General features: G+C 40.0%; 1 protein-coding gene across 14 annotated transcripts in view; it reads right to left on the bottom strand.

Annotated features, from left to right (window-relative positions):
* Window positions 1-10,138: 10,138 nt before the first annotated feature.
* SMARCA2 (SWI/SNF related BAF chromatin remodeling complex subunit ATPase 2) overlaps window positions 10,139-12,721 on the bottom strand; it is a 182,050-nt gene continuing 179,467 nt past the window's right edge. For 13 of the 14 annotated variants that reach the window (XM_037998454.2, XM_007969380.3, XM_037998457.2 and 10 more), the window contains 2 exons: window positions 12,339-12,481; window positions 10,139-11,018 (listed from right to left, as the gene is read on the bottom strand). In XM_037998454.2, coding sequence (XP_037854382.1) covers window positions 10,983-11,018; window positions 12,339-12,481 — 179 coding nt within the window. In that variant the 3' untranslated portion in view covers window positions 10,139-10,982. The remainder of the gene's footprint in view (window positions 11,019-12,338; window positions 12,482-12,721) is intronic. The other variant, XM_073021547.1, reaches the window with a different exon arrangement.

Raw genomic sequence — 12,721 nt, 5'->3', positions numbered from 1 at the left:
AGTGTGGTGGCACGCGCCTGTAGTCCCAGCTACTCAGGAGGCTGAGGTGGGAGGATCACTTGAGCCCAGGAGGTCAAGGCTACAGTAAGCCATGATCGCACCACTTTACCCCAACCTGGGTGAGAGAGTGAGACCCTGCCTCAAAAAATTAAGTAAATAAATAAATAAAGTGTTGTTTCAGTGATTATTGATACAGTTGGATTAATACCTACCATATTTGTTACTGTTTTCCAGTTGTTGCCCTTGTTTTTTCTCTTTTTGTCTTCTACTTTTTCTGCCTCCTCTGGTTTTGACTATTTTTTATAATTCTCTTTTTCTCTCATCTTAGCATGTGAATTACACATTTTTTATTATTGCTTTTTTAGTGGTTGCTCTAGAGTTTTCAATATACAACTATTCCAATTTCACTTTCAGATAATACTAGACAACTACATGGGCAGTTTAAGTACCTTATAATAAAGTGTTCCCATCTGCCACTGTCCATCCCTTATAACACTGTTGTCATTCATTTATCCATAAGCTAACATCATGGAATACATTATTGCTATTATTATTTTGAACAAACTGTTACCTGTCTCTTAGGAATAAGAGAAATAAACGGTTTTATTTTACTGTATTTCTTCTCTAATACTTCCTTTCTTTACCTAGATTCAAGTTTCTGACCTATAGCATTTTCCTGTTTTCTAAAGGAAACTTAACATTTCTTGCAAGGCAGGTTTACTGGTGATAAATTCCCTCAGTTTTTGTTTGAGAAAGTTTTTATTTTTCCTTCACTTTTGAAGGATAACTTCTCTGGGTATAGAATTCTTGGTTGGTGATTCTTTCAACACTAAGTGTTTTATTCCACTCTCTTCTTGCTTGCATGGTTTCTGAAGATAAGTCTAATGTAATTCTTACACTTGCTCCTCTATAGGTAAGGCATTTTCCCCGCTTTGGCTTCCTTCAATATTTTTTCTATTTCTTTGATTTTCTGCAGTTTAATTATGATATGCCTAGATGTAGAATTTTTATTTATTTATTTTTTTATTTTTATTATTTTTTTTTTCCTGTTTATCTTGGTGTCCTCTGAGCTTTGTGGATCTGTAGTTTGGTATTTATCATTAGTATGGGAAATTCTCAGACACTAGTGATTCAAATATTCTGTTCCTTTTTCTTTCTCCTTCTGGTATATCCATTATGCATATGTTATCCCTGTTATATTTGTTCTACTGTTCTTGGATGTTCTGTTCTTTTTTTTGCCTTTTTGGGATTTTTTTTTTTTTTTTTTTTTTTTTTTTTCAGTTTTGGGAGTTCCTAATTCTTTCCTTGGCTGTGTCCAGCCTACTAATGGGCTCAGCAGAGACAGTCTTTATTTTTGTTACGGTAATTTTGATTTCTAGCATTTCCTTTTGATTCTTAGAGTCTTCATTTACCTGTTTGCATTACCCATCTGTTCTTTCATGATGTTGTTTATCTTTTCATTAGAACACGTAGCATATTAATTATAGTTGTTTTAAATTTATGGTTAACATCTCTGCCATATCTGAGTCTGGTTCTGATGCTTGCTCTGTCTCCTCAAAATATGGGTTTTTATCTTTTTTTTTTTTTTTAGTGTAATTTTTTGTTTCAAGCCACACAGGATGTACAGGGTAGAAAGAACTGAGATAAATAGGCCTTAGTGTGAGGTTTTATGTTTATCTGGCTGGGGGTTAGGCTGTTTTTACTGGTTGCTGTAGCTATAAGTATCTGAAGTTAAACTTTCCTCTGGTGTCCTTGTTTTTGTCTTTCTTGTTGCTTTTGAGTTTCTTTAGAGATTTTAAAAATATCACCTGCGATGTATAGTCCTTTCCATTGTATTGCCCTGTTATTATACAGGAGCCCTATTGATGTGGTGACGAGGCGTTAGGAGGAGAAAAAGCATTTGACTGTCTTATAATTAGGTCTCAGTCTCTTAGTGAGCCTGTGCACCTGGGTTGTGACCTTCATGAGTGCTTCTCAGTTTTGTTTTTTTGTTTTGCCCCTGTAAGAGAGACAGGAAGGCTAGATAATACTCTAGTTGGGATTTCCCTTCCTCCACATGGGTTAGGCTCTGGTACAATAGTTTCTCTTGAAGGCAGGCCTGTTAAGAAGAACAGAATATTCTGGTGTATGTTTAAATGTTTGCTTTTCCCTTCCCACTGCTGGAAATACAAAGTGATACTGTTCTAATCTTCTATGAGAATCTAATAAGGCTCCTGGGGGTAAAGCTCACAAAGGATGGATCCCCTGGAGTTTTTTACTCTCAAACTGTCCACACAGAACCTCCAGCAATTCATTAGTTATAGATTAAGTTTTCCTCCTCTGGCATTGTTGAGTTTGCTGTTCTTGGACTTCTGCTCCTGTAGGTCATGATTCTATGTATCCACCTGATATGGTTTGGGTTTGTGTCCAAATCTCATGTCAAATTGTAATCTCCAATGTTGGAGAAGGGGCCTGGTGGGAGGTGGCTGGATCTTGCGAGTGGATTTCCCCCTTGGAGTTCTCATGATAGTGAGTGAGTTCTCACAAGATTTGGATGTTTCAAAGTGTGTAGCACCATCCCACTCACTCTCTTGCTCCTGCTTCTGCCATGTGAGACATGCTTGCTTCCCCTTCACCACCTGCCATAATTGTAAGTTTCCTGAGGCTTCCTCAGCCATGCTTCCTGTATAGCCTGTGGAATCATGAGCCAATTAAACCCCTTTTCTTATAAATGACCAGTCTTAGATAGTTCTCAATAGCAGTGTGAGAACAAACTAATACAGAAAATTGGTACGGAGAGTGGGGTATTAATATAAAGATACATGAAAATGTGCAAGTGACCTTGAAACTGGGTAATGGGCAGATGTTGGAACAGCTCAGAGGGCTCAGAAGGAGACAGGAAGATAAAAAAAAGTATGGAACTTCCTAGAGACTTGTTAAATTGTTGAAACAAAAATGCTAATAGTGATATGGACAATGAAGTCCAGGCTGAGGTTGTCTCCAATGAAGATGAGGAACAAACTGGGAACTGAAGTAAAGGTCACTCTTGCTACGCTGTAGCAAAAGACTAGTGGCACTGTGCCCCTGATCTGGGGATTTGTGGAGCTTTGAACTTGAGAGAGATGATTTAGGGTATCTGGCAGAAGACATTTCTAAGCAGCAAGGCATTCAAGAAGTGGCTTGGCTGCTTCTAACAGCACATGTGCATATGTGTATACAAAGAGATGATCTGAAACTGGAACTTAAAAGGGAAGCAGAGCATAAAAGTTTAGAAAAGTTTTCTAAACTGTCTCTTCTGCTTCAGCGGGACCATGTGGTAGAAAAGAAAAACCCATTTTCTGGGGAGGAATTCAAGCCAGCTGCAGAAATCTGCATAAGTAAAGAGGAGCTGAATGTTAACAGCCAAGACCATGGAGAAAATGCTTGAAGGCATTTCAGAGACCTTTGTGGCAGCCCCTCCCATCACAGGCCAAGAGGCCTAGAAGGGAAGAATGATTTCATGGGTCAGGCCCAGGGCCCTGATACCCTGCCCCATCTCAGGACACTGCTGCCTACATCCCAGCTGCTCCAGCTCCAGCCATGGCTAAAAGGGCCCCAGATATGTCTCAGTCTGGTGCTCCAGAGGGTGCAAGCCATAAGCCTTGGTGGCTTTCATGTGGTGTTAAGCCTGCAGGTACACAGAGGACAAGAGTTGAGGCTTGGGAGCCTCTGCCTAGATTTCAGAGGATATATGAAAATGTCTGGATGTTCAGGCAGAAGTTTGCTGCAGGAGTAGAGCCCTTATGGACAACCTCTACTAGGGCAGTGCAGAGGGGAAATGTGGGGTTGGAACCCCCACTTAGAGTCCCCACTGGGGCACTGCCTAGTGGGGCTGTGAGAAGAGGGCAACCGTTCTCCAGACCCCAGAATGGTAGACCCACGGACAGCTTGAACTGTGCACCTGGAAAAGCCACAGGTACTCAATGGCAGCACCTGAGAGCAGCCATGGGAGCTGAGTACTGCAGAGCCACAGGGGCGGGGCTGCCCAAGGCCTTAAGAGACCATCCCTTGCATTGGTGTGGCCTGGATATAGACATGAAGTCAAAGGAAATTATTTTGGAGCTTAAGATTTAATGACTATTCTGCTGGGTTTTGGATTTGCATGGGTCCTGTAACCCCTTTGTTTTGGCTAATTTCTCCTATTTGGAATGGGAGTATTAAGCCAATGCCTGTACCTCCACTGTATCTTGGAAGTAACTAACTTGTTTTTTATTTTACTTGTCTTAGAGAGACTTTGGACTGTGGACTTTTGAGTTAATGCTGAAATGAATTAAGACTTTGAGGGACTGTTGAGAGGATTATATTTTGAAATGTGAGGAGGACATGAGATTTGAGAGGGGTTGGGGGTGGATTTATATGGTTTGGATTTGTTTCCCTGCCCAAATCTCATGTCAAATTATAATTCCCAATTTTGGAGGAGAACCTTGGTGGGAGGTGATTGAATCATGGGGGCAGATTTTCCCCTTGCTGTTCTCATGATAGTGAGTTCTCACTGGATCTGGTTGTATGGGAAGGTAGCACCTTCCCCTTTGCTCTCTTCCTCCTGTTTCTGCCATGTAAGATGTGCCTGTTTCCCCTTCACCGTCCACCATGATTATATGTTTCCTGAGGCCTTCTCAGTCATGCTTCCTGTACAGCCTGTGAAAGGGTGAGCCAATTTCAGCCCCTTTTCTTTATGAATTACCCCATTCCAGGTGGTTCTTCATAGCACTGCAGGAATGGACTAATATACTGCCTGACTGTCTCTTCTGCTTTGGGGGCAGTGGTTTGCCCTGTGAACTCAGTTCTTTGATAAATCTCACAAGAGTTGTTAATTTTCAGTTCATTCAGCTTTTTTTCTTGTTGTACTTGTTGTATGTGAGAGATAACTTCCAAGTTCCATACAAGCTGTACCCAAAACTGGAAGTCCCCAGTGATTCTCTCTGAGTGGTAATATTATTTTTTTCCTTTGTACTTTTCTTTCAATCTTTTCTCTCTGAGTAGTAATATGAGTGATTCTGAGTGGTAATATTATGAGTAAATTTTTTTCTTTGTACTTTTCTTACTTTCCATCTTTTCTATAATCCATTTTACAATTAAAAAGTTAAAGTGTTCTTTATAATAGAGAAAGAAAAAAAACAGTGAGTTCAATCTCTATCTGTTGACTTGGAGGAAAATAATCAATGTACTGTTAAGCGGGAAAGGCAAGCTGCAGAGAATAGTATAGCACTTAAAAAAAAGGAATAAAACCCTGAAACATCCTTAAAGTAGAGCTGAGAGCTAAAGCCATCTACCCTCACAAAGTTTACTGGCTACATTAAAATTACTTTCCTATTCCATTGTCTTTATTATTATACTATTCCAGGAGACTATTACTTAGGCAAGTTGTTCTCAAAATTCTCACCTTGCTATTTCCACAAATTTTAAACTATATAATGACCTGCCCTAGCCAAATTCCTGTATTGACACACTTTAAATTTCAATAAAATCTGATCTTGACCTCCTTCAAAGAAACTACCAGACTCCATCAAGGTGGTGGCCTCCCTTACCACAGCAAACAATAAATTCAACTTAATCTTATTATCAGGTTATATGTTATTGTTTTTTTGTTGTTGTTGAGATGGAGTCTCACTGTGTTGCCAAGGCTGGAGTGCAGTGGTGTGATCTCAGCTCACTGCAACCTCTGCATCCTGGGTTTGAGCAATTCTCGTGCCTCAGCCTCTCAAGTAGCTGGGATTACAGGCGTGTACCAACATGCCTGACTAATTTTTGTATTTTTAGGAGAGATGGGGTTTCACCATGCTGGCCAGGCTGGTCTTTAACTCTTTACCTCAAGTGATCCACCTGCCTTGGCCTCCCAAAATGCTGGGATTATCGGCATGATCCACTGCACCAGTCTCAGGTTGTATTGAGACAATTGGGGAAGTGGCATTTGACAGCCTCTATGCTTGTATGTGTTAATGTGTGCAAGAAGAAAGGTGTAGAAGTAACCACATCAGACTATTAAAGCTGACTGCCTGGTAGGCGTGGTGAATGCTAAATTAATTTTCTTTGTATTATTTCGCTAGTTGTGGTGGATACATGTCCATTTTATAATCCTAGAAGAGGAATTTAATTAAAATTTTTACAAGAGAATTAAGAAATACATGTGTTTGCTTGAGGGACTATGAGTCTGTTCGCTTTGAGGTTTATAATCCCACAGTGAGCCTTGCTTCATAACTGCATTTGGGTTCACAAAGAGGCCTCGTTCTTGTGTGTAACAAAATCAGTGTTTAAAAACAGAAAACTTGCTTCCCTGTAGTCGCCAGACTTAGTTGCCTGTATTATTCAACTTAGCCCTTATGGAAACTGATGCAGAACACAAACACCTTCTTGCATAAAGGGGCTCAGGCATTTGGAACATGTCACTTGCCTTCCATGAAGCTCAGTATCCTAAACAACACCAGAGACGAATACAGTTCACCTGGACCAAGGTTTAGCCATTCTAGCCCTATCAGTCATTATTCCTCACCCTTTGCTCTATCATTTTTCATTACTGCTCCCCAAGCAAAACAGATTCACACACTATATGACAGTATATACAAATAAGAACAGAAATTATATTTTATCTAGTTCAATGTGGGCTCTTACTCAGTACATTTTAAGAAAAGGATTAGATTTGCCCATTTCTTTAAGAGTAAGATTGACTCCCAATATAAAATTCTTATGGGAAAAACATTTATTTATAAAGGGAGAGTATGTCTCTACCTTTCTGCTAAGTAAACCAATGATATTTCCCCCAAGCATTACACCACATCACTCTCAATGACCTTGTAATGTAGGCGACAGAAAAGCCATTTCAGAGAGAGAAAAAAAATATTCAGCCTTTCCTGTTATTCCCATTGATGTTGACTTTCTTTTTACAAGAATGACAATTGTGTGCTGGGTATATATGCTTGAACCAATGATCTGAATCAAGACCAGTATGGCCTCATATTGTTCCTCAGGAATGAAATAATAGAGATGATTAAAAGCCTGATAGACTAGTGGTTCTCAAACTTGAGCATGTATCACAATCACCTGGAGGGCATGTTCTATTGGGGGCCCCACCCTCAGAGTTTCTGATTCAGTAGGTCTGGGATGAGGCATGAGAATTTGAATTTCCGTTTGCAAGCTGTGCTGATGCTGCTAGTTTGGAGACCACACTTTGAGACAAACACTGATTTCAAAACTGTCAATGCTTGAAGGGCCCTTAAAAGCCATCTCCAGTCTATTTCTTGACTTTGAGAATCTTTCTGAATGTTTTAATGACATTTAATTTACAAGTCATTTTTTCTAACATAATGCAAACCTTTGACAACACAACAGTATGTCTCAACTACATAGCTTGCAATTACAGGACGACTCACTTATTCTTCACGTTTTATAGAGGAAATCAAAACTCAAATAAGGCTGCGGCAAAATCCAGAATAACCCACACATTTGACTCCCAATTCAGGGCCATGATCCTAATTTCTCATCTGAATAATTATACTTAAAGATAAATAAGCGGCCTTAGAGGGAAAAACGTCTTTTAAACCCTTTACATTCCTGCTACAGTATATCTGGTTCCAGTATATTCTGGCTATATCTCTAATGGGAAATTAAGAGGTTCATATTTAAAACACCCCATTTTAAGGCTGTGACCTGTGAAAATAGTCTGAGAATCATGTTTCTGGCGGCATAACTCAGGCAGACCCAGCCGTGATGTGTGCCAACTCTGGTCCACATAGCAGACTGACACTAGAGCTAAGAGGCCAGGCTGGGATAGGGGGCAGTCAGGAGTCTGTTCCTTCAGGTGGCACTGGTGGTGGCTCTACCCTTTCCACATGGGAAGTGCTTAGGAATGCCAGTCTGGTTGGATATGGAACTGGAGGACTTGAAGAGAAAATTGCACACTAAGCATACTCTGTCCAGCACCTACAGAGATGATGAGGTGTAAAAACCTCTTTCTCAGAAAACTCTTGGTCTTATCAGTGCGTGGGGCAAACATGAACTTGGTCACTACGTATACGTATGGCATTATATCTGATGGTAGTAGTGATATCTAAGTCAGTAGCCTTTAGGAAACATGAGTAGCTGGGACCTAAGGGCCCTGTTCTGGCCCTTGCAGAGGACTGTGAAGGAAGAGCCAGAGTAGCAGGGCCCAGCCAAGAAAACTGGGTCTCAGTGGAAAGGCTCAGCCACGGGAACTAGAAACTTGAGCCAGGATTTGTCTGTAAGGCCAAGAATGTCAGCAAGTGCCAGGTAAATGGGTGCCTGAAGCTTATCAACAGATCAGTTCCGGGCCTCACTCACTGAGGGGAAGAGGGGAAGCTCCAAGGAATATGGGGTCTGGAGTCAAACAAATTCAACTTTTGGTGCACAGCTCTTTGCTCTTCAATCTCTTCTTTGCGTTATCTTTATTTGTAAAATGGGAACAAGAACTACGCCTTCCTCACATGGTTCTTGTAATTGAATAAAATAATGCAATCAGTACATAGCCTGATACTCTTAGCTTCCTTCCTCTGTTCCTAAAAAATCTTTGACCTTGGAAAGAACTAGGCTGATGGGCTCAGCAACTAGAGCTGAACAAGATGGCTGCCACAACGTGGTAAACAGTTCCGCATATGCACATGCTTAGGATGGCCCGCCTTCTTGTTACTGCATGCTCACTCTGCTGCCACCTCACACCGGGAAGATCATCAGCTGAACTGTTCACCACCAGTCCCCCACCGCCGAAGGAGAAGAGACTCCTGTTCTCAACGATCATCCCTGGCTCTCATTTCCGTTATAGCCAAGGAGAATACTACACCAAACACAGCAACAGAAGGATCAGAGAACATTCTTCACACAACAGAAATCCTGAACCACGAAGACAGTGGTTTGGAGGGCTTTAGCAATAGCAATGCTTCTGAAGCCACGGAGAGATTGCAAAGAGCACAAAAATATAGAAAATATAGAAATAGAAGCAGGGAAAGACGAATGTTTTCTTTGAACTGATACCAAAGCATCTCAGTATGAGAAACTAGTATGGGTATACTCTTCCGTGGAGGTCTCCAATCCTATTGTGGTTAGCAAGTCCGAGAAACCAACCAAGAAGGGAAACTCCTCCTCCTGAATGCTCGGACTAACTGGAAATTAATACATGAATTGCTATTTAGAGAGACAAAGAGGTTTCTCAGGAGGACTGTACTCTGTGTGGATCAAATTTCCTTTAAGATTCAAAGCAGGATACAGCATTGGCAAATATATACAAAAGCAAAGATCCTGGAGTTCTCCTTAGATAATTCTAAAAAAGGAAGCTTTCGTCAATCTAGTAGTGTTGAAGGAAAACACTCCCATTTTGATCCTATCATCACCAGCTTCTTAAAGAATGTGCCCATCTTTGTGCTACCTTTTTTTTTTTTTTTTGAGAACTTTAAAAAAGATATTGAGAAATGTTACAATCAAACACAAAGTGTGAGCCTTGAAAAGATCCTGGCTAAAACCAAACAAATAGAAGATAATGTTAGGACATCTGGGAAAATGCGACTATGGCTTGTCTCTTAGATATCAGGGAACTATTGTTTATTCCTTTTGGTATGCTATAGGACTGTGGTTGGCTATGAGATACCCTTATTCTTAGATCTGTGCTGAAATATTAGGTGCAAAGTATCATAATGACGGCAACTTATTTTCCAATGGTTTATTAAAATAGGGTAAGGATGAAATATTATTGTTGAATCTCAGGTGGAGGGTATATAGGTGTTCACTGAACCAGTCTTTCAATGGAATATTTTTGAAATCTTTCAAAATCAAAAGACATAAATAGCAATATAGATTTTCCAACTAAGAAACAGAATTTAAGGCTGAGTAGGGACTTCATATGGCTTGGCCCATGGCAGCATCTCTTCTGCTGTTTAACAGTTTAAAGCCATGGGTGCAAAAGGTGCCCCTGGTGACACAGCTGGACCACACCAAGGAGACTGGCTCTCTCAAGCTCTCTTTTTCCCTATCAAGTGTTCTGTAGCAAGAGCCTGCCCAGCCCTCTACAGAAAACTGCCACTTCAGGCACAAGGGTTTCAATCCTCAAGAATTCAAAGAAACAGGCTGCATTTGTCGAGCTAAATTATCTCTTTATTAGGAAAGCACCAACACCACATTCTTCGAAATTACTGGAATTTTATTTGCCTCAGGCTTATGACTTGCAACCAAAGACATTGTGCAAAGAAAGCAAAGATTAAGTACACTTTAGGGAGAAGGAGACGATACACATTGGTAACATAGGAGATCAGGGTGACAAAAGAAGCCATCCAATACACTATATAGATTGCAATATTCAATAGCGCTTTCAACAAAACTTTTTTAAAAATCAAGAGCAAAAAAATTAAGCAATGTTTACAGTAGACATAAATCTTATACAATTCAAAAAGCTTTTGTTCAGATCATAGAGCATAAAATGGAAAAATGTATATGCAGGTGAAATCTAACTACTGTACATTTATCACCTATTAAAGTTGCTTATATGTACCACAGTGTAAAAAAACAATACCGAACAAATAAAAACCTTGAAAATTGCCTGATGAAAAATAAAATAACCAGTGGCTTTTAATGGCTTCTCCTGGTTATCAGTGCTACAAAAGACAAAAATCTTCTCATCTGAACAGGTGATAAAACCAGGCACAATCAAACCGTTACCAAATTAGACCCACCCATAGAAATATACTATCCACCCACATATTTTCCATCAAAAGCTTTTTTGTTTGTTTCAATCTTTGAATCTTTGAGGCCCATTTGGTCACAATATGTTACAAATATTTGTGTATGTGTGTTTTTTTTTTTACACCATGATATCATATGTTTGTCTGGCACTATCCTAAAGCTAGTTTATAGACGATGATGATATAGAAACAACCCAGTGCCTATATGACAAATGAACTCACTGGGTAGAAATGAGACAGGGGAGGAAGGAATTCAGTTCTACCAAGGAAAAACGTCCATATTGATCACTCATCATCCGTCCCACTTCCTTCTGACTGTTCCTAAAAGTAAAAATAAGATAAAATGAAGTAACATCACATGCAAGAAAAAGAATACATACAACAAAACAAACCATCAAGAGGCTATTAGGAAAAAAAATGACATTTTGGAAACAACCCGCCAAATCTCTTTCCGTGGGAGGACAGAAACACATTAAAGAGGCATCGACAGCCTCGAAGCTGAGAAGTTTTTCTTACTGAAAACCTCAAAGCAAAGCCCACCCTCTAAGCTGGTGTTTGTGCCCTTTCACTTTGGCTTGAAAGGTTTATGGCTAATACTTTCTCTTTTTCAGTCCTAGGTTTTAGAAAATTCATGGGAGAAAAAAATACCCTGCATTTGATATCTCCTAAAGAAAATACAGTATTTTAAATGTATTTGAAAATGTTTGCATCAAGGGTTAAGGCTGGGGTGAGATCATAATTCTGAAATTTTACCAAAATGGTAATGTGTTGAAGGAAAATCAAAGTAGCACATACACAAAAAGGGAAATTTATCTTTCCAGAAAGCAAAGAATGTGGGTGCCAGGAAGCCATCTTCTGGAAAGTGAATGGATGAAATGAAGGGTATTTCAAAAGGCAAGGTATTAGGAGCTTCTGCCCACTCTTCTACCTTGCTGCCCAGTCAGGCACAGCACACTAGACTGAGTTATTCTACTTGGGTCCGCATCCCACCTCTGCTACATGATCTGCAGCAAAACACACATAACCTAACCATTTCTGTAACATGTTTTTTGAGAGTGACATCTATCTCATGATGCTGACATCAGTATTTAATATGCTACCACACAGTGAGGTACCTATATTACAAGGCCTGGCTCAATAGATGCTCACTGCATTTTTCAAATATTAAAAATAACACCCCTAGGTACTTAAGAAAGCCATTTGAGTTTTTACATGGTCCCTTAAGTAGCAACTCGAGCCAGTAACTCTGACGTCATATCACTTTTTCTCATTCTTCCATCTAATCTACTGCTATGTACCAGGCGCTATGCTGAGTGTGATAGATATAAAATATTAACTGGCTATGGGGAAAACCATATTTATAAGCAAGCATGTGGGAAGATTAAAAAGGAGGAAAAGAGAGTTTGATTTAGTAGTTTTTCATTTTTGAAGACTATTAAAAAAGCAATAAACAAAGCCCCCAACTCTTTGTTCTAAATCATACAGCTCCATTCACATCCCTCAATAATGAAATCTCACTAAATCCTGACATTTCCACTTCTAGGTAATAAAGTGAAAAGGCTGAAGGGGCATGGAAATGCAAGAGGCCAGCAAGCAGTGGAGAGGGCGCCTCTGCCTTCAGTCCCAATGAGCTACACTTACACGTTCATCCTGCTCCTCATCGCTGTCAAAATCGCTCACTACAGGTTTGGCTTTTCCTCGATTTGGCCTTTTCTTGCCTTTTCCTTTGTCCCGGCCTTTCTCATCTTTTTTATTGAGCTTAATTTTCACCTTGACTGATTTTGCTAAAACCAAAGCAAATGAAATAGATAGCAATGAGTAATCACAAGGGAGATCTTTGTATAGGTGATAAGACTATCACCAACCTACAGACAACACAAACATCCCAGAGTGCCCAGAACATTCCTGGATTATGCCTGTTCTGTGTGGTTCTGTCTAGTCAGCGAGCCCTTCCACTTGTCAACCTGTCTCCCTTTGGAAGGTAAATTATATAGTCACAGGCAACAAGAGGGACCGAGGTCTCA

This window comes from Chlorocebus sabaeus, chromosome 12 (assembly GCF_047675955.1).
Source record: "Chlorocebus sabaeus isolate Y175 chromosome 12, mChlSab1.0.hap1, whole genome shotgun sequence".
NCBI classification, from domain to species: Eukaryota; Metazoa; Chordata; class Mammalia; order Primates; family Cercopithecidae; genus Chlorocebus; species Chlorocebus sabaeus.
This window is presented reverse-complemented; position numbering and strand designations above follow the sequence as displayed.